The following is a 26387-nucleotide window of genomic DNA, read 5'->3' as shown; positions in this document are numbered from 1 at the left end:
TCTCTCTCTCTCTCTCTCTCTCTCTCTCTCTCTCTCTCTCTCTCTCTCTCTCTCCCAAACTCTTGGGAAATCTACCCAACGCTGCCTCCCACAAATTGTTTTCCACATATAAGTATCATCTCATTTGACAAATATTTGTCCCCTTTTTCTTGAACAAGTCAGAGAATCAAACCGCATGAAGATATTCCAAATGTCATAAAATCCATCTTTCTGCCTTCAGGCAAGATTTTGATAAGAGAGTGCTTAAACAGAGATGCCTCTGTGTGTTCTGTTTTAAATATTTCAAGACATCCAGAATTTTCCTCAGTAATTGCTTAATATTCTCTGCTAGAATCTCCTTCCTTATGATACAGTGATGTAGTAGAGTAGTAATGACCTAGGAGCCAGAAGACATGAGTTCATGTCCTTCTTCTGACATTTCTTAGTTTCGTGACCACTAGCAAACTGCTCAGTTTTTTTTAATCTGTAAAGTGGCTATAAAAACACCTGTAACATTTATCTCACAGGATTATTGTGAGGATCAAATGAGATACTATACACAAAACACTTCATATACCTTCAAGTAGTATATAAATGTCAGTTGTTATTATTATCATAATTTTTATGGCTAACCTAATTCTATCATTCTTAAATTTCATCACGTTTTTTCTTGGTATAACTTCAAAACAAATGTAGAGAGGGAGAGGGGCTTCCTATCATCCTTGTTTCCAATTCCCACCTCTTTCTCTCTGTCTCTCTGTCTCTCTCTGTCTCTCTGTCTGTCTCTCTCTCTTTACATATGTGTGTATGTATATATGTTTATTTATTATTAAAATTAACATTTCCTTAATGCTTCAATTTCATCACAAATTAGGTAGAGGGGCTTCTATTGCTCGTTTCTAATCCTCGCCTCTTCCTTCTCTCTCTCTCTCTATGTCTCTCTCCATATATACAAACACATACAACCATGTGCATATGTTTCTATACAAACATAAGTGACATTCGAAAGTCTTTATTAAGTCATATGGGCAGTTAGATGGAGCAGTGGGTAGAGCACCAGGCTTGGAATCAGAAGACTCATTTTCATGAGTTCAAATCTGGCTTCAGACACTTACTTGCTGTGTGATCCTGGACAAGTCACTTAACCCTGCTTGCCTCAGTTTCCTCATCTGTAAAATGAGCTGGAAAAGGAAATGCCATACCACTCCAGTATCTTTGCCAATAAAACTCCAGATGGGGTCACAAAGAGTAGGACATGACTGAAACAACTCAACATTTGAACATTAAGTCATATTCTCAGCATTTTCCTTAATTCCCTTCAAGAGTTAAATTTTAGGGACTATGAACAGGAAAATCTCCATACATCTTAGCTGCTGGGGAATTTTTTTAGGAACCAAGGACACAAACAACATAGAATTTTTTAATATTAATAAAATATTTAAGTAGAGTGATTTAGGTATGCAAAATTAAAACAGGACCAGAGAAAGGACTTAGGAATAATACAGGAAAATGAAGAAAAGAGATAAGATAATATCTTTTGAGACAAGACATAGCATTCAACAGAAACGCTTTTACAGAAGAGACCAAGGATGTGGTTTAGGATATCCCTTATAGACAGAAGGGAAACTATTGAGGGAAGGACTGAAATGTGATCCATTTTGTTTGGGTAGCCACAAGGAACATTATAGGAAATGAATGGCTGCCAGAGGAGAGTGTGATGTGGGAAGTGTTTGCAAGTGTTGGTTGGCTGGTTGGCTGGTTGGCTGGTTGGCTGAGGGATGGGGGTGGGGCATGCATGTTGAGGAGGAGAGTTGAAAGAAGGTGAGAGGATAAAGGGGACAGGTTCCAAGGTGTCACGAATATCTTAGGTATCTAAAGGAATTAAAAGCAAATAGGATAAAAAGAGGGAGAAGGAAAAGAAGGAAATAAAGCAAGTTTATATGTGGCCATAAACATAAGAACCATGTGCAAAATGACATACTGAAGAAAAGGGTAAGAGTAGGGATGTAGGTCTGAGAGGAAGACTCTAGCACTAGTTCATAACCCTCATAAAGAAAAAGGCTGTGCAGTCTAATGGGAAAGTGCCCTGGAACAGAGTGATACTGTGGGCTAGCCCTCACTGGAGACAGGGGAATGCCATGGGATCCCTTGAGATACTACATTTAGCCCAAGAGTTTTCAGAGCCTCTATGGTAAATTCATGGAATTTGGCCTTTGCAGTTACAAGCCTCCCACTAATGTTATTAATGGGATGCCTGCCATAGTTTGAAGCCAAACATGTCTAAAATTTGTCAAATTTTGCTGGGGAAGAGGCAAAAAATTATTTTTAAAGACTCCATAAGGAAAAAACTGTGCCATTTCTCTTTATTTTTAGAATTCAGCGTCCATTCCCAAGAAACATTTTTGATTGTGTTGCTACCAAGTATTAATGAACTGAGCTGGCAAGGTGCACAGGTAGATTGCAGTTTCAGAGGCATTTAAAAGGTCATAGATTTAGGGCTGGAAGGTGTCCTAAAAGCTACCAAGTCCCACAATCTCCTTTTACAGATGAGAAAATTGAGGCCAAGAGAGGTCAAGCAATTTGTCCAAGGTCACACAAGTTTAAATAAAAGAGATAGATTTTGAATAAGGTGCTCTGTCTCCAAATCCAGTGCTCTGTCCAGTAGACCTCTCTCATCCCTAATTATCTTCTCTATTAATGTCTGAATTTCTGCCATTAGGGAATCATTCCTTTCCAGGGGTGGGGAACCTGAGGCCTTGAAGCCACATGGGGCCCTCTAGGTTCTCAAGTGCAGTCCTTCCACTGACTCCAAACTCAGTGATGCAGGCCGAAGATTCCCCATCCCTGGAACTGTTAAGTAATAAATTCTGCCTAAAGGTCTAGAAGTGGCAATAACAAACTCACACCGAAATACTCCTTTAAGGCTTAAAATGTACTTTCTTCACAATAAACTTATGAATTAGGATCAGAGCTCTACAATTGAAAAATGTCTTAGAGAGATCAGCTATTCAAAGTCTCCCATTCTATATATCTAATCTAATCAAATCCAACAAGCCTTTATTAAACATCTATTATGTTCATGGCATTACCCTTAGTTTTAGGAATACGAAGGCAATCCCTGTATTTAAGAAGCTTACATTCTACTAGATGAAGAAACTGAGGCCTAGAGAGACAAAGTAACCCATATGATCTAAGCATCAGAGCCAGAATTTGAGCCCAGCTCTCCTAATACTAAGTCCTTTGCTCTTGCTAGTACACAGTACTGGTTTAGTAACATGTTAAGTCTCTAATAGGTAGGTACCAGATCTGTGATTTCACTTCTGTAAGGAATTCCCTATACCAGTGCAAGCCAGCACCTTTTCTGCAAACTCTTTTCTCAGAAATTTGCCTTGACCACTGAGAGATTAAGTAACGTGCCTAGAGTCACACAGCCAGTAAGTGCCAGAGGTCCTAATTCCTTTGCACGAATGAGCTCATCAGTTCATTTTCTCTCATTAAGAGTCAACATGGGGCAGTATGAGAGCATTGGATATCAAGAAGGGGAAGAAGGGCTGAAAAGGGATAAAGGGCACAGAATAGAGACATTAGAAAGCTCAAAACGAAATTCTCCTACCCACCATTCTGCCAAGAGTTGACTCTGTTCATAAATAGGAGTCTCTTATTTAATAACAGTTAACATTTAAATAGCTCTTTAAGGTTCACAAAGCCTACATATATTGCATATATTACCTTACATATATTACCAATCAGTCCATCAGCAAGCATGTATTAGTGTAAATGGGAATTAATTTCAGAGAGAAGTCATTAGCAATAGGGGGAGGGAACCAGCAAGACCTTCTTGCAGAACTAATGGAGACAATGGAGAGCATTCCAGGCGTGGGACAGATATCAAAAAGGAACAAAGTTTAGATGATGGAGGGTTCTGTGTGAGGAATGACAAGTAGGCCAGTGTCACATAAAGGGGAATAAAGTTTAAGAAGACTGGAAAGGTGGGAAGGGGCCAAATTGTGAAGGGCTTTAAAAGCTAAACAGAAGTTTTAATATTTGATCCTAGAAGTAATAGGAAACAACTGGAGTTTCTTGAGGAAGGGGTGGGATGTAGAGAGATAATTTTGACAGCTGAGTGGAGGATGGACTGAAATGGGGATCGATTGCCCCTGGGAGTACAAAGAGAAGGGTGTTACAATAGTATAAACATGAGGTAATGGAGGCTTGCACCAGAGAGGTAGATATGTGAGTGGAGAAAAGGGGACATATAAGAAAATTGTTATAAAGGTAGAAAGAACAAGACTTGGCAAAAATTAGCCATATAAGGTAAAGTGCAAGAATGACATGGAGGTTGCAAGGCTCAGTGACCAGGAAGATGGTGATGCCCTCAACAATAATAGGAAAGTTGGGAAAAGGGAAGAATTTTGAGGCAAAGATAGTGAGTTCTGTCTCAGACATGTTGAGTTTGAGATGTCTACAGAACATCCAGCTCAAGGTGTCAAATAGGTATTTGGTGATATGGGACTGTAGCTCAGAAGAGATACTAGAGATGGATATATGCATCTTGGAATCACCTGCATAGAAATAGTCATTAAACTGATGGGAATTGGTGAGATCACTTTGTGAGATAGTTTAGAAGGAGAACATCAGGGCTCAGGACAGAGCCTTAGAGGACACTCATAATTAATAGGAGTCACCTAGAGGAAGATCTAGCAAAAGAGCCAGAGAGGGGACCAGAATTGCCCCTTCCTGCCTCCTGTCTGGACTCCCCCAAGCCTTACCTTCATCTGCTCTTGCCTGCCGTGAGGTAGCCCTCCCAACATCATAGGACTCAACTTCTCTACCTGCTCCAAGACCGCAAAGAATGGCTTTGAATAATCACTTGCCTCCCTCAAAGACTTCTCTCTAAACACTGATACTCTGCTTAGACTCATTGCCCAATAGTTATCTTACTCCAACCTGGTTATACTCTCCCCATTTCAGTGATTTTGAGCACCAGGCTACCACTGAACATCCTCCTCTGTGTGTTCCCTTACCCCCATTCTTCTCAATCCTGCTTCCCAAATGTTCCACTCCAGATCCACCTGCTCTTCATCTGTGCTCTCTGGAATGTCTGTTCTATAAGTAATAAATTTACTTTAATCTTAAACCTTTTCCTTTCCTACTCCCTCCATGCTCTGGAGCTCTAACTGAGGTCTCCTAATGATACTCCTGTCCTCACTACCTTTTTCAGTACTGGTTTACTGGTCATAGGGTGGGGTGGGGTGGCAGGGGAGGAGGTGAAATACTCCCTGCTCCCCATTGCCACTTCCCGAATCTCCCTCTACCACAATTACTCAGTAACCTCAACTCTTTTTTTGGGTTGGAGAGGCAATTGGGGTTAAGTGACTTTCCCAGGGTATTTGAGGCCAGATTTGAACTCAGGTTTTCCTGACTCCAGGGCAGGTTCTCTATCCACTGTACCACCCTTAACCACTACTCTGTAAGATTCCTTTAATCCAAATTTATTGCCCAATCAAGATTCTAGCAGCTATCATTTACCAACCTCTAAGATACACTACTTTTTTCCTCAATGAGTTCAGTGCTTGGCTCACATGCAATCTTCACTTACTCCTGCCTTCATACTAGGAGACTTCAACATACGTATTGATGCTTCCTCGAACAGCCCAACTTCCTAATTCTTGAATCCACTCAGTTCCCATGACCTATTCCTCCACTCTACCTCAGCTACACACAGAGATGGTAATATTCTTGTTCTTACCATCATCCAAAAGTGTTCAACTCCCATGTTCATGAAATCTGAAATTCCCTTTTCTGATCATAATCTCTTATCATTCCATCACTGTGACTTCCAATTCCCCCACCCCTCAATTCTTTCTATAACTTCCATTCAGGCTACACTTTCTTTCCTTCCCTATCTTGATCCCTTGGTTGGCCATGCTCCATGAGTTTCTTTCTCTCCTTGTCCATCCCTCCACAATTTTCAGCTTTCTTTATGAGTTGTCCCCACCACCACCATTAGAATATCCTCTCCTTGAAGACAGAGACTGACTTTCATTTTTGCTTGTATCTGTATCCCTAGAATTTAGCACAGTTCTGGACCTATAGTAAGCACTTAATAAATGGTTGTTGTTTTCACTTCACTTAACTCTCCTACTATAACTGTTTTGGGTGGGTATCTTTGTTCCCCTTTCAATACACTGTTTTGACACAACAGACACTCCCCATCTAATATCCAAAGAATATCTCTCACTAAATACCTTCCCTACAAACAATTGAAAGAAAATCATCTAATAGGGTGATCACAATTGTTAGTATCATTTAAATATATATGCTCCTTATTTAAGGTCATATATGAATTGCTTTGTCACCCTAGGATAACAGAGTAGTGAACCTGAGAGAAATACAATGTCTTCAGCCTCATACAACTACCCTTTGGCTTTTTCCTTCTCTGTGGGTTCTATGAAATACTGCTATCTGAATCCACCAAATCACACACCACAGATGCTCTTAAATGAGGATTCTTTTTTTTCTCCTTTTCTTATCTTACCTCTTCCCCTACACACACACACACTCCATCACAATGCCTCCCTCTTGACTGCCTCTGTTTCTTTCCTTGGGTCTCTGCTTCTCTCCCTCTCCCTGCTTCTCTCTCTTCTGTCTATCCTCTCTCTCCAATCTCTTCTCTCCCTTCCCTTCTTTCTCATTCCTTTTCCCTCTATCTTTATTTTTCTATTCTCCTCTTTTCTCCCTCTCCTCTTCTTCTCTCCTTTCCTCTTTCTCTCCTCACCCTCTCCTTTTCCCTCTCCCTCTCTATTTCCTTCTCCTCTTCTTTCCTCTCTTCCTCGCATCCCCCACCTCTCCCTCCTTCATCCTTCCCTTCTCGTTCTTCCTGTCCCTACCTTTTTCCTTTCCTCCTCTCTCCTTCACTGTACATAACGATGCCTTAGCCAATAGCAATCACTTTTGTCCATCTGCCCCAGGTGGGCCCCTTCTCCAAAGCCCTAACCCAGCAATCTAGCTTTTTTGGTTTTGTTTTTTAATGAGGATTATTAACTGAGGCATCTGGTGGTACAGTGGATAGAGCGCTGGGCCTGGAGTCAGATAGGCCTGAATTGAAATTTGACCACAAACACTTATTAGCTGTGTGACCCTGGGCAAGTCACTTAAGCTCTGCCTCAGTTTCTTCACCTGTAAAATTGGGGATAATAATAACGCCTACGTTGCAGGGTTATTATAACAATAATCAGATGAGATATCATTTATTTTTTAAATCATTTAGCATAGTGCATGGCACATAGTAGGCACTATACAAATGATTATTCCCTTTCCTTCCCTCCCACCTCCATTTATGTCATAGACCACTTTGACCATCTGGTGAAGCCTATGAATCCCTTCTCAAAATATTTTAAATGCATATAATAAAATGCATAGCATTACAAAAGAAACTAATTCCATTGAAATAAAGATATAATTTTTCCCTTTCAAATTCATAAACCCCCTGAAAGCTATCCACAGACCCCCGTATCAATGAACCCCAAGCTAAGGACCTCTACTCTAAACAGACTCAATCCAGTATTTCTTAAAGCATCATTCTTTTTCCATTAAACCTTACTAAAGGTAGATGTCTGAACTTAGTTTTACTAGGCACAAATTGGAGACAACCATCTCCCTTGAGCTGTTCAAAGCCAATGAACAGGCAGTCTCCATAAATATGTGTGTCATGCTTAGTCCCAATAGTGGGCAATTTATTGGATTATTCCTACATTGGCACATTGCTGTTTAATTTTCCTAATTAGAAGTTTCCAACACATCAAAAGAGTATTAAAACAAAACAGAACAATTAGCTTTCAGGGCAAAAGCATAAACACAGATCCATCTGATCTTATGCCAAGTTCAATAAATGGCATTTTGAATAGGTTACTAAACCTTAGTGAATGTAGTAGCCCTTGGTTAAATAAATAGAATGGAAGTCCAGTCTCCCAGGTTAGTTGCACTATTAGCTGATGAAATAGATAAACTAATTGTTGTTAGAAAGAGTAAAGAGAGACTCTCCACCAAGGATCTACCAAAATTTTCCCCAAAATACAAATTCAATTAGCTGATATTCAGTACAGCCAATGGACCATATTAATTTAAACCAACAGGAAATTTACAAGAAACCCTATAAGACTTTATGACAGGCAAAAGGGCTCTAAAGACGTTCAGTGTGTGGAGTAGCCCTCCCTTTCAGATTCACCTCATTCAGTGTTTCTTTTGTGGGATACTCCATTAATTCATGGTATAATTTTCACTAGACTAGCCAACAAGGAGATTAGTTTCAGCTTGAACAAAGATCACGGAACTGAGAGAACCACGTCAAATCATAGTTGCAATCTGATCCATTGGAACTCCCAGATTTGGGGGATAGGGCAAATCGTGAGACTAAGTTTCATGAGATGACTTCGGAGTGTTTTTGAATGTATTTCACAAGATTATTTCTCATTGGTATCAATCAAGGCCAGGGTCCATAAGGCCAGGGCTGTCAAGGAAAAGAATGTTTATTGCAGACTTCAATAACAAAAAAAAAAATCTTTGCCAATTAAAGAGCACAGTTTATGACTAGTCAGATTTAGTAAAGAATGGTGAAATGAATAGTGATGATGATAATGATCAAGAATATTCCCTACCAAAAACAGAGTCATTGAATCATCTGATGAAATGCATAAATGGGAAGGAAGTTCAAAGGGAAACATAAAGAGGGAAGCTTTGAAATAACGTGTTGAATTTATTATAAACTTTTTAAAAAAGCAAACAATACATAGCAGCAAGTTCCAGTTTTCCATACAATTTTCTTCTATTCTTCATATATAAAGATGTTCTCTCTTTTGTGTGTATATAACTCAGAATAAAAATTTTGTTTACAATATCTTTAAAAAAGAACACTCTCTACCTCCTGGTAGAGAGGTAATGGATTTGTAGATTTGTGGTACAGAGTTAGACTAGCTTTTCAAACATAGACAATGTCTGGATTTGTTTTGCTTAATTATGTTTGTTACAAGGCTCTGATTGGGGGGAGGAATTATTTCTAATGGAAGGAGAATTGGGTAGAAATAAGGCAAGTAGTAACAATGATACCCAAAAAAAGTAGAAAAAAAAAGAAAAGGAGATCATTGAAATTTTTTTAACTTAAAAAAGTAGATAGAAATTCAGAAGGAGACACAGAGCTATGTACTTTTCAAAAATAACAAACTTAGTAATGAAGAGTCATAGTTCAGTTCATATATAATGCTATTTAAGCATCAGGAAACAGCTGAGTGGTATAGTGGTGGCTAAGGTGCTACATCTAGTGTCTAGAAGACATGAATTTAAATCTTGTCTCAAAAATTTAGTAGCTGTGTGACCCTGAGCAAGTTAATTATCTGTTTCCTCATCTGTAAAATGGGCATAATAATAGCATCACCCTTTGGGTTGCTATGAAGATAATATGAGATATATTTATAAAGTACTTTACTAATCTTAAAGTACCTTATAAATGCTAGTCATTATGTTCTTTGTTGATAGAAGTGTTTATGTTTGTTGGTGTTTGTCAAGTTCAGACTAACCAAAAATCACAATTTTTTTTTGAAATGAATAGTGAAAAGTGTAAAAAAAAATGTTGTGTCAACAACACTAGCCATAAAATCAACGATTCAATTTTTGGTCACGTCAAGTGAATAAGTAACTTACCTGTCCCAGATCTAGGGTAACATTGACTTTGTTGTACTGCAGGCCCAAAGACAGAGGAGGGCTTTGCCACCAACGTTCCGTCCCATCAATTGCATTTGTTATTGGGTGAGCTTTATTGGGATCCCCAGAGTTACAGTAGTCACAATACTGGCCCTGAAAAAAAATAAAACCAAAGTTTTATTTTTTAACTTTACTTTTTTCATAGTAACAGAAACAGTAAGGAAAAAAATGGAAAGCAGAGAGCTTTCTAGGGCTTAGCATTATAAGGTATATCATAACATGCACTGAAAAAGCAGGATTATAGATGACTAGAGCTGGAAACGAACTTTAATATTATCAAGTCTAATATTCATTTTCTTGTTGTTCCATTATTTTTCAGTCATGTCCAACTCTCGATGATCCCATTTGGGGTTTTCTTGCAAAGATTCTGGAGTGGTTTGCCATTTCCTTCTCCAGCTCATTTTACAGATGAGGAAACTGAGGCAGACCGTGTTAAGTGACTTGCCCAGGGTCACACAGCTAGTCAGTGTCTGGGGCCAGATTTGAACTCAGGAAGACTCATCTTCCTGACTCCAGGCCCAGTGTTCTAACCACTATGGCCGCTTAGTTGCCCCAGTACTCATTTTCCAGATGAAGAAATAAAGAAATAAAGTCACAGCTGGAGCTCAAACCCAGTGCTCTTGAATGCAAGTCCAATGGTCATGACATCACACTGATTGTTTAAATTTCATTGAAGTTTATGAAATATCATTTTCAGTCAATCAATCAATAAACATTTATTATGTGACAGGCACTTTCCTAGCCACTGGGGACACAGAACCCAAAGTAAAAGGGAAGATAACATGTACACATATAAGTACATACACAAAAAATATAAAATGAATATAAAGTCATTTGAAAGGTGCAAGTTTACTAGTTAGCAGGTGGGAGAAGGGGATCCAGAAAGGTTTCCCCTTTACACAGAAGGTGGTGCTTGAGCTAAATCGTAAAGGAAACCAGGTATTCAAAGAGGTATGAGGACAGCTGATCCAAAGGCATGAAGAGAAATGAAGAACAACGCATAAGCCAGACTGCAGAATGTAAGGAGAAGAGCAATGTTCTGTTAGAAGTCTAGAAGGGTAGGAAGGGGAGAGATGGTGAAGACCTTCAAATGTCAAACATTGGAGTTTACACTCTTGATTCTAGAGGGAATAGAGAGACACTGCAGCTTACTGAGCAGGGTAGGGTGACGTGATCAGATGTGAACTTCAGGAAAATCACTTTGGCAGCTACACGGAAGAGAGATTGGAGAGATGAGAGGCAATATTCTAGGTGAGAGGGGATGAGGGTCTGAAATAGAGTGAGTAGAGAGAAAGGGGACATATGTGAGAGATGGTGTAGAGTCAGAAATGATGTGACGGGACACCTAATTGGAATGTGGGGTGAGTAAGAGTGAGAAGCTAAGGATGACATCTAGGTGACCGGAAAGATGGTGGTCCTGCAGACAATAGCAGGGAAGTCAGAGTCAGTCAACAAACACTTATTAAGTGCCTACTATGTTTCAGGCACAGGGAAGCTAGGCAGCACAGCAGATGGAGTGCCAGGCCTAGAGTCAAGAAGACTCATCTTCCCAAGTTCAAATCTGGTTTCAGACACTTATTAGTTGTATGACATGGACAAGTCACTTAACCCTGTGTGCCTCAGTTTCCTCATCTGTAAAATAAGCCAGAGAAGGAAATGGAAAACCACTCCAGTATGTTTGCCAAGAAAACCCCAAATGGGGTCACGAAGAGTCAGACATAACTGAAAATGACTGAACAACAACAGCAAACGTTTCAGGCACTGATAAGTGCTAGAGATACAAAGAAAGGCATGACAGTCCCTGCCCTCAAGGAACTCACAATCTAATGAGGGTTGGGGGAGAAACCCATAGAAAGAAGCTGAAGAGGGTGGGGGAGGACCCAGAATGTGAGCATGATGAACTCCTGCAGTTGAGAGCAGAAATGATCTCAGGAGGTATGAATTTCAGATTTAATTTCATCTTGCAGAATGAGTTTTTGGAGATCATGAAGTCCAGGAAAGTGTATGGGAAGGAAATGAGGAGGTGAATTCCCTGCTTGTCCTCCTTAACTGGTAGAGGGGTAGGGGGTGAACTGTTCAATGTTCAACCTCCACCCACTCCAATCAGAGGGAGGGAGAGGTTGGGGAGAAAGGTGTGTTTGGAAAGAAAGACATTGAGTTCTGTTTTGGATATGAATTAGATGCTTACAGAACATTTAGTTAATAAATACCCACTGGAGAGGCTCTGGATGGAGCAGTGGGTAGAGCACCAGCCCTGGATTCAGGAAGACCTGAGTTCAAATCTAGCTTCAGACACTTGACACTTACTAGCTGTGTGACCCTGGGCAAGTCACTTCACCCCACTGCCTCACAAAAAAAAAAAAAGAAAAATAAATAAATATCCACTGGAGAGCTGGTGATGGGAAACTGAAATTTGGGAGAGAGACAAGGATGTATACCTAATTTTGAAAGTCATCTGAATAAAAATGTCCACTGAACCCATGGGGGTTGATGAGGTAACAAAAGAAAAGAGTGTAGAGGGAAAAAAAGTAAAGGACCTAAAAGAGTGGGCATGACATGGATGAGAAATCAGCAAAAAATGTTTAAAGGATTCAGGTGACTTTTGAGCATTTCAGTCTTGTGTAATGGTTTTTTGCCATGTCTATATAAATTTTGAAAGACATGCAGAGTTCTAAGAAATTACTATTATACTTGGGGCACAGAAATGTTTTAATATGTGACAATAGTTTGCCTTATTACATTGACTCTGGCATTGATTAGAGCCTAATTCTTTGCTTCTGTTGCTTAATTAAATTGAACTTTTCAAGTTTTAATTGCAAACTATTACTCTTCTTCAAAGCTGAACATAAGTCTTTGCTTAACTCTTTAGTAGTATCTGAATTGGGCTTTAAGACACTGCTTTTCCTCAATGGATACAGCACTGGGCCTAGAGTCAGGAAGACCTGAGTTCAAATGTGGCCTCAGATACTCACTAGCTGTGTGAACCTGGGCAAGTCATTTAATACTGTTTGCCTCAGTTTACTCATCTGTCAAATCAGCTGGAGAAGGAAATGGCAAAGCACTCCAGGACCTCTGCCAAGAAAACCCTCTATGGGATCATGAAGAGTCAGATATGACAACAACTGATAGATTTCAGGTATAAGGCATTCATTCAGCTCTGACTCCATGGGGCCATACTTGTTTACCTTGGCCATTTGTCTCCCTCTGTCATGTTGCTATCCCACCCTCCAAAGCAGATCTCCAGAGACCATGCTCAGGAGGTGCTAAGCCACTGAACTAGTAATTCTCTGGGACTGGGCTTCCTCACCCTGGTCATTTTCCAGTCTGCAGCTGCTCATATCCTTACCGGCGCACAGCCCGATTCCAGTTTTCCAAATCTCAATCTGAGAGCTATAATAGAACGAATGCTACCATTGCCTCTCAAAAAATGGGACAATTGAATGCCCTGTTGTTCCAATCATCATCCCTGTGACTTTCTGAATCTTAGAATTTCAGATTTGGAAAGAATCTCATCAACCATCTAATCTCAGACCAAAACACCCGTCCCTGGTCATCACTTCCATTGTTCTCCCCCCTTTTAGAGTGGAAGCTCCTTAGGCGCAGGCACTACCTCACTCTGTATATCTATCCTCAGTGCTTGGCCTTCTTACTGGGCACATAGCAAGGGTTAATATAAATGCTTTCTCATCCACTCATTCCTGTACCAGAATGTTGTTCTCTTGGGATATTATTACCAAATATGACATGGTGAACATTTTTGTCTATAGTCTCTCCAGCAGTTTGTTGGGGTGGAAAATTTCCTGTTGAACAGCCCTTTTGGTACTTTTCACCTTGCTAGCAACTTCATAGACTCAAAGTTAAAAGTAACCTCAGAGTTCATCCAGTCAGGCCAGTAAATAATAATAATAGCATTTATACAGCATCTCCTATGTGCCACTCATACAAATATTACAAATAGTGCTTTACAAATTTTTTTTACAAATACTGTCTCATTTAAGCCTCACAACAACCGTGGGAGATAGATGTAATTTTGATCCCCACTTTTCAGTTGAGGAAGATGAGGTTAAGTGACTTGCCCCAAATCACACAGGTGATAAGTATCTGAGGCTGCATTTGAACTCAGGTCTTTCTGATTACAGGCCCAGCACTCCATCTCCTCTGCACCGCCTAGCTGTCCCTGTTGTTGTTGTTCAGTTATTTCAGTCATGTCCAACTCTTCATGATCCCATTTGGGATCTTCTTGTTAAAGATACTGGAGTTTGACATTTGCTTCTCCAGCTCATTTTACAGGCGAGGAAACTGAAGCAAACAGGGTTAAGTGACTTGCCCAGGGTCACACTAGGTAGTAAACGTCTGAGGCTGGATTTGAACTCATGAAGATGAGTGTTCCTAATTCCAAGTCCGGTGCTCTATCTACCTAGCTGCCCCTACGTAAATAGAAATTTCTCTAGCATGTCCCTGACAAATAGTCATCCTTACCCTCTTGAAGACTTCCATTGAAAAGGATGACAGCATCATACACCTGGAGCTGGAAGAGGCCTTAGGACACCATCTTGTCCAACCCCCTCATTTTCTAGATGAGCAACAGAGGTGTAGAAAGATTAAAGCTATTAAGTGAGACAGAAGTTACTACCTCCCACAGCAGCCAATTCCACTTCTTTGACAGCTTACAGGCTCTTTTGAGTTTCAAAGACTGATTGCATAAAGGTCTAGTGATCCAAAGGAGTGATTTTAAGCTAGTATGTGACCAGTAGCTCTCATCCATTTCATAATACATTTTTGTGGGACTGGATTCTCATTCTGTCTTTAGACATTTATCTGTCTCAGACACAAAAATTAGGGACACACTTCCATTAACTATTTCTCAAATTCCCAAAGCGCTATCAATGGCTTGGTATAAGACTGATGTTATTATTTTGTTGCTATTCGGCCATTCAGTCGTGTCTCACTCTTCCTGACCCCATGGGCAAGTCCATGGGGTCTTCTTGGCAAAGATACTGGAGTGGTTTGCTATTTCTTTTTTCTAGTGGGTCCCCATTTTACAGATGAGAAACTGAGGCAAATGGGGATTAAATGACTTGCTCAGGGTCCGCAGCTAATAAGTATCTGAGCCTGGGTTTGAATTCAGATCTTCCTGGTCCCAGCTCCAGTGTTCTATCTGCCAAGCCACGTAGCTGTCCCCTGATGTTATAATAGAGTGCCTGCTTTGTGAGTATTCAACCCAATGGCACCTGAACATTGGCTGTTTTTTCTATTAGCTCTTTCCTGCTGATCACTTATTTCTATTTAACGAAGGTGGAGACGTCCTTCACATTTGAAAGGTGCGTGGATTTACATCCAGCTGGAAACACTTCTATTCCAGAAATGTCAACGTTGGCACCCTTTCAGATATTAATGTATTTCTCTACCTATCTCAAACATTCACTATCAATATGAGTAATGAATATTACATTATGCAAATATGCCTTTCCTTTTTGTCTACATAAGAAAAAACTACACAGGTTTATACTAGGCTTCCATGGCTAGCCAGGTAAACAGATCTCTCTGAACAATTTAAAAATAGTTTAGAAGTAAAAGGATTATTGTAGAGCCTGAAGCTGAGAGTTTCCAACCCCTCTTCCCTTGTTTGACTGTTGCTTCATAGTAATTGTCCCTGAATACAGTTATATATACTATTTTTAGACAGTACTTATGAGTCCTAGTGATTTTGTTAGTGTAGAATATTCCCAGTAAGGGGGCTCCAATTGTGTAATGAAAGTAAAACAAAACTTTTTAAGTAGCACTTTATTTTTTCCAATTACATGCAAAGACAATCTTTAACATTCTTTTTTAATAAGATTTGAGTTCCAAATTTTCTCTCTCCCTTCTTTTCCTCCCTCCACCCTAAGATGGTAAGCAATTTGATATAGGTTATATATGTGTAATCATGTAAAGTCTATTTCCATATTAGTCAAGTTGTGAAAGAAGAAACAGTTTGCAAAAAAAAATTACAGTTAAAACTTTTTAATATGTGTTAAATGAATGCAAGATTCTTGAAAAAGACATTTTTTCTAAATCAATGTTATTTAACTTTTTATGGTCCCAAACACACACACACACACACACACACACACACACTGCAGACACATCCAAACTTGCCTTGGCACAACTAGAGACCAAAATAATCAAAAGGAGACAGTGACCATAATAGCAGATACAAATTAGTATATGGAAGTGGGGAGCCGTGACAATGCAGAAAGCAGATTCTAGATGAGGAGACCGTTGAAAAGATTATACGTATGTGACTATGACAAGAAAGAAAGAGAAATTAAGGAGATGCAAGGAGAGCATATACAAAGCCAAACCAGGCAACAAAGCATAAGAAGGTAAATACTCATAAGATCTAGGATTTCATCAGGATAGGGAGCTCATATATTCCTAACTCGAAGCCCAGCCCTTGAACCACTCACACATTCTGCTCCAATAGTCAACGTAATAGCTAAACCTTAATAACATTAGCTCAAATTAAGAATTGCAGAGGGGCTGGCCACGCCTGAGGGGATCCTTGAGCTGGCTGAACGGGAGGTGGGGAGAGAGAAAAAGAACAGAGAGAGAGAGGTGGAAGAGGAAAGTGAGAAAGAAAAAAGGAAAGAGAGAATGGGAGAGGGAGTAAGGAAGATGGAGCGAATGGGAGAGAAAGAGGGAATGGGAGGGAGAGGAAGAGAGAGAATGGGAGAGAATGAGGGAAAGAGAAAATGGGAGAGGGGGAGAGGAAGAGGGAGAGAAAAATTGGAAGAGAGAGGAGGGGAGTGGGAGAGAAAGGAAGAAGGAGAGATAGAATGGGAGAGGAGAGAGAGAATGGGAGAGGGAGAGAGGAAGAAGGAGAAAGGGAATGGGAGAGGGAGAGGAAAACGGAGAGGAAGAGGGGAAGAAGGAGAAAAAAAGAGAAGAAATGTGAGTTGATAAGAAAGAAGTGGATGGAACAGAGGCTCTATGGGTGGGAAGGACCCAGACAAAAAGTCAGTAGATGGGACAAATTGACTCTAAGTAGAAAATCAGCTTTCAAAGAGACCTTCATATAATCCTTAAGGGTATATGACATAAAATGCCATTTGAATTTTGAATTCTGAACTACCATATCTACCTAGGACCTTGTCTCAGTGGTTCCTGGCTCAGCTGCTTGGTACTTGTAAGTCCTTTGACCTTTCTGGTCCTCAGTTTCCTCATCTGTAAAATGAAGTGTTGGACTGACTAAAGGATCTCTAAGGTACCTTTCAGCACTGAATCCGTATGATACTGCTACGATCCTATGATACTGCTCTGGCCTTCAACCACTGTCCCAATCCTAGCTGCCAATACTCTTTCTCATCCCCCACCCCTGCCCCCAAACATACACACCCTGCATCACAACCGTTTTTCTTCAAACTTGAGTTTATACATATCATTCTCCTGCATTGAACTTTGACCTAATAATAAGAAACTAGTCAACACTAGTCTTCCTGTGCCAGGAAGACAGGAAAAATATTGAAGCAAAAGTTCTATAGGAATAATTTATCAAAATGCAGTCAGGAACTCTGATTTTCCTTGAACTGATTTAAGTGTGTTTTGGCAACAGTGAAGTGGTACTTTCTTTTGCCCAAGAAAAATGAATCCTTCAGAAGATTATATAATCAATGCCAAAAACTACTCTAAACTGAAGAGCCCCAAACAATTTCTAGTAAAATAAAAAGAAAAAAATTAATTCCAAGAAACACTGTTATATGGAAACTTTGGATAATCACAGGGACTTTATTATTTTTTTTCTTTTTTAAAAAATTTTGGGTGGATGGGATCAAAAAAAATTTTTTTAATAAAAAAAATTGTTTTCCTCCTACCTTTTACATTTGCTCACTCGGACACAATGTCTCAGAGGAAATACTTAAACAAAAGTCCAAATTCAGTCAGGTTCTGGGCCCAGAAGGCCACAAGCCAGCCCTGAAAAAAATCAAAAAGTAGATCTGGAAGTGAAACATCCCCTAGTTGCCTAACAGAAATGATAGAAACTCAGGCTTCACTTCTCGTGACCTTCTCCTGAGATGTTCATGGGAATTCATATTTGTGTGAAAACCCTGAGTGTCTGAGGATGACCTTCATAGAGAGGCCTAATGAGTGTGCAGCCTACTGGGATGCCAACAGTAGAGAATGAGCACTGAAGGAATGTTTTATAAATTGCAAACGTCACTAAATTTTTTTAAAGAAAACTCAAGGAACCATGTGATATGAAAAGAGTCCATGAACAGTTCAGGCAGGCAGATGACTTTATGCATTTCCAAAGGGATCCACAGATGGGATGAAGGTCCAACTAATATGGCCCCCATTACCTGAGAGGATGCAATTTGTCCTCACCTCTCCCTCAATTATGAGCTTCCTCTGGCGTCTGCAGGGCATGGGTTGTGCGTGTGGTGTGTAGGCAAAAGGGGGAAAGGACTTTGTGTAGCCAGCATTAATTCACCCCATCCCACCTGCAGCAGTGAAAGATAGCTGTAGGCAAGAGGCAGGAGTAGAGTAATAGAGGAAATAACAGGTGGCTACCAATGTAGAGTGGGAGCTAAATGGTGCAGTGGATAGAGCATCTGGCGTGCAGACTCATTTTTGTGAGGTCAAATCCAGCCACAGACACTTACTAGTTGTGTGACCCTGCACAAGTCATTTCATCCTATTTGCCTCAGTTTCCTCAACTGTAAAATGAACTGGAGAAGGAAATGGCAAACTACTCTTGTATCTCTGGCAAGAAAACCCCAAACGGGGTCACAGAGTCGAACATGACTAAAAATGACTCAACAACAACAACAAACCATAGCAAAAGGAGAGGTGCCTTGGGTGTGTTCTGTACCCCTAGGACTTTCTGAATATTGCTTTTAGCCTGTTGATGTACAAATGCAATGGGGGCTAAAAGGGGGGAAATGATACAACTCATATAAATGAAGGACTAGATTGCCCTAAAGAATAATCCAGAATTTGCCTTATGGCATATGGAGTCACCTGCCCTTATGGGGTGCTGGAACCCATGATCATTTTAATGACATTCACCTAAACTAAAATAATACTCATTTGCAATACATTCTGGCTAAAGCCCCACTATGCATTTTTTCCTTAGAAACTGAAGGCTTACCATACATAGGCCACTGCAGTGTAACACTGACATAACCTTCTCCTTTCACTTTATTATTTAAGCCTGTGTGCATTGCCATTCTATTCTGTGCATTGCCACATCAAATAACCCCATCTTACATTTGGCCCTGGCTTGAAACAGAGAAGGCATGGAATAGTGATTATGTGATATGCCAAACACCTGCTCAAGGCCAGATGTGGGGAACGAGACCCAGGCTTAAGAGAACAAGTGCACAGTCTGGACCAAGTTCCATTGTCCTGATGACACGCAGTGAACTCCTGAGTGCATTCACATTTCACGAAGATCATCCCTCAAACATCCCATGAAATATCACTATGCGCCTCCCCACCTCCGCATAACAACATAAGGATTAGCAAAGTTTCTGGAGTTTGTCTCAGACGGGCAGGGCTAAAATGAGCGCTCCTAATCATCTGGAGCTCTGACAAGGTAAGGAAGATTCCAGGGTTATTGCAATCTCAACACTGCACTCTTTCTTTGGAAAGGCTTTGTGTTTTGAAGATACACATTTTTTTTGTATTTTGTATTATTGCATTTTGCAAAGAGGCAGAGTAGATACATGAGCTGAATGTGGTATAATTTCATCAACTATCTTCACTATCTGTTCCTGGGCAAATAATTTACCCCCTTTGAGGCTCAGTATCATCATCTGTAAGATAGGGAAAACAACAATAATAGTAATAATATGTCCCTTGCGTGCACACTCAGGCATTCTTGATTAACCAATGAACTTAATGGGAAAGAAGAGTTTCTCCATTACAAGTAATGATTGCTAGCTTTTGGATAAATATTGTGGATCATAGAAAGAGAGGATTTTTTATATTTGTGGTTTTTTTGGGGGGGGGGCTAAGCAATGGGGTTAAGTGACTTGCCCAGAGTCACACAGCTAGTGAATGTTATGTGTCTGAGTCCACATTTGAACTCAGGTCCTCCTGAATCCAGGGCCTCTATCCTAGCTGCCTCCAATATACTTGTGTTTTTTTAACTCATTTTTAACATCAGCAAGCGCTGTATTTTGTCAGAGGATTTTTCTGGATCTATTGATATGAGATTTTTTTGGTTTTGTTATTTATATGATTAAAAGGATAATTGTTTTCCTAATGTTGAACTAAATTGCGCTCGTGGTAAAAAAAATTAAATTTGTTTACATGGAATAATTTTTTAGACATAATGATACAAAGGTAGCATGGCATAGTGCAGAGTCAGAACTGTTTTGTCGGAACAGAATGAGAACTACTTGAGTTCTCCCCCTTCTGACATATATTGGCTGTGTGACTCTAGGAAAATCACTTAAACTGCCAGTGCCCCAGGCAACTCTCAGGAAATATAAGTTACGGAATAGTTGCTTATCTATGTTGCTAAAAGTTTCTCCACTGGGAGTTTCTAACATAGATGAAATCACAAATCTGCTCCCTTCTCCAAATGCTATTGTTTCTTTGGTAAACATTTTATCTGAATGTTTTGCATAAACATTCATAAATTAATTTTGCTCAATAGTTGTCTTTCTCTGCTTTATCTCACCTTGTTTTGGTCCTTATAGGCCATATCTGTTTCATAGAAGGAACTTGGTAGAGTGTTTTCTTTCTCTATTAATAGAATAGTTAACATAATATTCAGATTAATTTCCATCTTAATATTTTATAGAATCTGATTCATCTAAATTCATCTGATCTAGGATGGTTTTTTCCCCCCTTTTTGGCAGTTTATCTACGGCTTACTCAATTTCTTCTTGTGAGATTGGATTTTTTGTCATCTCTATTTCCTAACTTGTTCATTTGAGTATTTTAAAAATATTCCAGTAGGAGAGTGAACATGACACAGTACACAGAAAGCAGGTCTTAGAGTCAGGAGGAGTTGGGTTCAGGTCCTGCCTCTGACACAAACTGGCTGTGTTACCCTATACAAGTCACTTAACCTCTCAGTGCCCCAAGCAATTCTCTAAGACAAGAAGTGGCAGAGTAGTTGTTGATCTGTACTGTTAGAGGAGTTTCCTTACTAGAAGTACACTATACCAATGAAATAGCAACTTTAGACTAAAAGGAAAAAAGAAGTATTTGTATATATGACTAAAAACCCTACCATATGAGAGATATGTATACACAAACACACACATACACATATTTGCATATATATACAAATAATATATGTATATATACACATATATGCCTGGGTATGGTAAATACTCACCCATTTTTTTAAGTTCTCAGTTTTTACTGATGTGTAATAGTATATAGGAGTTTTTGACAATTCTCTTTATTTTCTCTCTATTCATGAATTCATGAATTTGCCTTGTTGATCTCTCACTTGACAATTTCCTCTCTTTGAAGTCAAATTTTGATCAAATAAATTAGTAGTTTATTGATTTTGTTAGTCTTTTAAAAAACAACATTTGTTAAACCATTGTTTTTGATTTTATTTGTTTTGAATTTCAAATTTTCTTCTTTTAGGCTCACTTTGGAATTGTTGACTTGTTTTTTGGGGTGGGGGGGGATGGACTGTCAAGAAGTCCTCAGGGCAGGAGCACCTGCTTGCTACACACCAGGTGAAGGGTAAGTCACCTCCTAGAAGTGCTGGATGAGGTGTAATAGAGGGGTCCTGCCCCTGAATCAGAGCATGCACAGGTATTCTGAGACTGTTTCCTGCCCGCTGATGGAAAGTCTTTTAATTGACTTGTGAAAGGGTGAGTGAGTAGGCATACAAGGGATATGAAAATACCAAACTTCAGTCTCTTCCCTGGTCAAGACCCCTCCCCAGACGCCCACAGAATGAGGACTTATGCCTCACTTGCCACCAGAGAAGACTCATTCGTGGATTTTATATGCATGCTCAGTACTGGCTGACTGGCCAGTTAAAAGGTTTTCCAGCATCACACAATGAGTGAATAGCAAACATGCTCTGAATTGAAAACAGAGCTCCTCCATTACATGTCATCTGCATGTCCAAAAGTAGGCTCGCCAAACTCTGAAAGTGGGTTTGGCAGGAGGCAAGAACATGCCCTGGACCAATTATATCATGGGGTGATGTCTTAACTTGCTCCTGAATTGGATTTAACTGAGGCAGAGTTGCACAAAGCCATCAGCCTCACTCTCTCCTCCAGTCATTGATATCCCATGGCAAGACGAAAGTAGGGACAACCTCACAATGTCCCAGGATGGAGTGGATAACTTTGGCGTCATCAATATCTGTCCAAACTCTAAGCATTCCACAGTACCTGCTTCAGTCACCTTCATGGCCAATGGTACAAATTCTTCTTATCTGCCCATTCTGCTGGGAGAAGTCTTCACATGGTTGAGGTAGACAACTCCCTATCTCACCAACCAGTTTGAGGCCTGTCGGTTACCCTGAACCTGGTTCAGCCTATTTGCAGAGGCAGTTTTCTGGGGTGTGGCCACTGCACATGCTCTACAGCTTCTTAGAGCTCTAGGTGAGAACTGGGTGACAGGCGGACACCAAAGGTGGATGAGGAACCTTAAAAAGGGCTCACAAGCCCCGAAGCCAGACATGCTAGTCCTCCCTGGGCACCCCGTACATCTGGAAAGTCAAGCAAAAACCAAGGAGTGGAACTTACAGGAATGCAGATTTCATCTGAATATTACAAAAAGCTTTCTCACAATCAGAATTGTACTAAGGTGAAAAGTCCTGCCTCAGGAGTTAGTGATTTCATAATCACAATCTTCAAGTAGAGTTGGGATGACTATTTGTCCAGACTGTTGGAAAGGTAGTTCCAGGACTCTGAGGTCATTTTCAAGGCTAAAATTTTATGTTTCATCAAGTGCCAGAAGCAGTCAGCTAGCCATAAATCAGGCTGCATGCAGTACCCAGTTGATGTGAAAAGCAAAAATATATGTCAATGACTGAAGTGCTTGAAAATAAATCATGACTTTTATCATTTCCTGATGTTTTGTGATAAAATTTTATATCTACAGCTAGATTTTATTCAGGACAAATTCTACAAAATTCATCCAAAAGCAGAATGAAGAAAATAGAGTAAGAAATGACCAATCAAGTTATTATCTTAATGGAGCCTCTTACCAGTATTTTACTAAATGTTTTAGTAAATGAAAATCCATGTAACTCAGTACAACATTTAAAAAAGCATTGTTTGCATCAGATTATCTGCCACAATGAAGTAAGGGGACAGCTAGATGGTACATACAGTGGATAGAGCACCAGCCCTGAAATCAGGAGGAACTGAGTTCAAATCCTGCCTCAGACCAAACACTTGACGCTTATTAGTTGTGTGATCCTGAGCAAGTCACTTAAGCCCAATTGCCAAAAAAGACTGAAACACAATGAAGTAGGAAATCAACTTGGAGACAGCACAGAGGTACTTTTTAATGTGATTCTATTACAGTACTACAGACAAAAGGAATATTAGGCCTGTAATTTATCCATTCTTATCTAATCATTGAAATATTCTGCATGGAATCTTTCCCAGCAAAGCCACTCTGATTATATGGGTTTTAAAGCATGTTTAATCCATGCAGGGTTTTCCTAGGGTACAATGAATGCAGGCAATTGCATAGGGCCCTTCCCTAACCCTGGCAGGGTCTGAAACAGCAAAAACAAAGGTTATTCAACTAGCTGGAGCCCATAATACTGACGACTCCCACTCACTCCCCCAATCATTTTCTTTTTCCTTTTTGAGATTTCATGGTTGTTGTTCAGTCACATCCAACTCTTTGTGACCCCTTTTTGGGGTTTTCTTGGCAAAGATACTGGAGCGGTTTGACATTTCCTTCTCCAGCTCATTTTACAGATGAGGAACTGAGGCAAAGAGGGTTAAGTGACTTGCCCAGGGCCACACAGCTAGTAAGTATCTGAGGTCAGATTTGAACTGAGATCTTCCCGACTCCAGGCCTGGTGCTCTATTCACTATGCCACCTAGCTGCCCACGAGATTAGATATTTCTATTTTGTCCAGGCTAGACATGTAGCCTCCACTCATGGGTTTGGTCCCATTACTGGTCAGGAAATTCTAACCGGCTATGTTCCCAATATGGACCCGTACAACCTTCCTTAGGCAGCTGAATTCCCTGCCTCCACCCACCCCCAGGCTTAGTTCATGCACCCAATAGGCTTTATCCCTAGTGCATCTCAGAACTCCAGAGCTCAAGCAGTGTTAGCTTCCCCAGGAGGAGAGATTACTGTATAGGCATGAGCCACCCCACCAAACCCAAACCCCTAATCATTAAGGCAAAGGATCAAGATGCCCTTCCTGCTAAGTCAAGGTGACTTTTTTCCACTTTGAAGATAGTCCCTGATAGTCCTGATTTAGGAATGAGAGCGTTTCAAAAGTAAAAGGGACTTCACAAGTCATCAGGTTCAAGCCACATCAAAATGGGAAACACCTTTGGAACATGTCAGACAAGTTGTGATTCACTCTCAGTTCAAAGACCTCCGGTGAAAGGAAATTCACTCTTTCAAGACAGTCCATTTTACTTCTAGGTAATTAAAATGTTAGGAAGTTTTTCTTTACATCGAGCCTAGTTTGGTCTCAGGAGTTAAACAAAACAAGTCTAATTCTCTGTAGTATTTCTTTATGTGAAGACAATTTGAAGATAGCTATAATGTCCCCCCTAGTCTTTTCTTGTTAAGGCTAAGGGTACTCTACTTTCTTCAACTAATCCTTTTACATAATAGACTCAACTTGCCCTTATCATCATGGTGACACTCCTTTGGATAGTCTTCAACTTTTCAATGTCCTTCCTAAAATGTGGTGAAATACTTCATATGTGGTCTGACCAATGCAAAATAAGACAGGACTATCACCTTATGTATGCTGAACACTCTATTAATGCAACCCAAGATCACATTTGCTTTTTTGGCTGAGTTTTGCCATAATAGACCAAATCGTGAGCATTGTGTAAAGTTCTGAATGCCATATTTCAGGAAAGACATTGAAAAATTGAAGCGCATTTAAGACCAAGTGACCAAAATAGTGGAGGGCAGGAGGGAGAGGAACTTAAAATTATTACACACAGTGACTAACTAGGAAAAATAAAATATTTTTTAGCTTGGAGAAGAAAAAATATAAGAAGAGTCATGACAGCTTTCTTCAAATATCATAAGAGTTATCCTGCAGAAGAGGGAATAGACTTTTATTACCTGGCCCCAGAATCAAGACCAATGCCTTACAGAGAATCAATGGCATAGAATACAAGCTACTCCAAAATCAAAATTTTCTGCTATTCTATTTCTGAATGGATTGCCTTAGGAAATAGTGAGTTTCCCATTACTGGAGGGCTTCAAGTGGAGACCAGATTTATAAAAGGGATTTCACCTCAGAAGCCACTTGGACCAGAGCTCCTTCATTATTCTGAAATTCAGAGCCTACCATTCCCCACTGTCGACTAAATCAAGCAACTAAGCATTTATTAACAAAGGTTGGAGATTTAATTAGCCTCACCCTGTTACAACTCCTTAACTTTGAGCCTAGCAGCAACCCAACGGCCCTCAAGTCCATATGGCTCCTTTTTTCTTCTGTTTTATGGTATTTATATCAGACAAAAAGTTATTTGTACAACCAATTTTGTACAACCTTGAACAATTTTGATTGTATAAATATCTCAGAGTACTCAGGTAGGTAAATCCCCAACATCCAGACAGAGGTTTGACTCTCCATTCCATTTTAAAGTTTTTTTGTAAGAGCAGTGAAGTGGTGTAGTGGATAGAGCACCCAGCCTGGAGTTAGGATAGACATGAGTTCAAATCTAACCTCAGACAGTTGACACTTACTAGCTGTGTGACCCTGGGCAAGTCACTTAACTCAATTGCCTCACAAAAACAAATACAAATTTTTAAAAATAAAGTTGTGGGTTTTTTTTTAATCTTTAGTTAACTCTTGATCTCTTCATGTTTCAGGCAAAATCAGGATATAGGAAACATTTAGATAAAAAACTGGAGTATATTAGAGTGTCTATTACTAAATATGCACGGGGAGGGAATGTTAGGAGAAGAATAGACCTTTTGAGATAATTTTCTCCATCCTTCCTCTCTCTCTTCCCTAGAACCCCAATGTAGTCTTCTTTCCCTCCCTTTCTATTTTTCTTCGAAGATCATTAAAACATAATAGAACCATTCCCAGGCCTTCCAATTAGTCTTCCTCTGACCCCCTAGGGCAGCTAGGTGGCGCAATAGATAGAGTGCGAGGCATGGAGTCAGGAAGAACTGAGTTCAAATGGGACCTCAGATACTTATTAACTGTGTGACCCTGAGCAAGTCACTTAACCCTGTTTGCCTCAGTTTCCTCATCTGTAAAATAAGCTTGAGAAGGAAATGGCAAACCACTCCAGTGTCTCTGCCAAGAAAACCCTGTAGAACATGACAAAAACAAAAGTTGTCCAGCTGTCCCTCTCCCATTCTCCACTTGTGAGACTGATCCTCTTAATACAAGTGTAATACAAGAGTCTACATTTATCCCTATTAAAATTGGCCCCCTCATTCCAGCCTGTAAAACAGCCTGTATTCCAATGTTGGGAGAAGGAAGGGAAAGAGAGAGCACT

General features: G+C 40.0%; 1 protein-coding gene across 1 annotated transcript in view; it reads right to left on the bottom strand.

Annotated features, from left to right (window-relative positions):
* LOC114053893 (laminin subunit alpha-3-like) overlaps window positions 1-26387 on the bottom strand; it is a 325673-nt gene that overhangs the window by 289171 nt on the left and 10115 nt on the right. Inside the window, exon 2 of the mRNA XM_027877010.1 lies at window positions 9676-9828. Within this exon, the coding sequence (XP_027732811.1) occupies window positions 9676-9828 (153 nt within the window). The remainder of the gene's footprint in view (window positions 1-9675; window positions 9829-26387) is intronic.

The sequence above is a fragment of the Vombatus ursinus genome, unplaced genomic scaffold (genome assembly GCF_900497805.2).
Source record: "Vombatus ursinus unplaced genomic scaffold, bare-nosed wombat genome assembly UNPS02014812.1, whole genome shotgun sequence".
NCBI classification, from domain to species: Eukaryota; Metazoa; Chordata; class Mammalia; order Diprotodontia; family Vombatidae; genus Vombatus; species Vombatus ursinus.
Note: the sequence above shows the minus strand (reverse complement) of the source record. Positions and strands in the feature narration are given on the sequence as shown.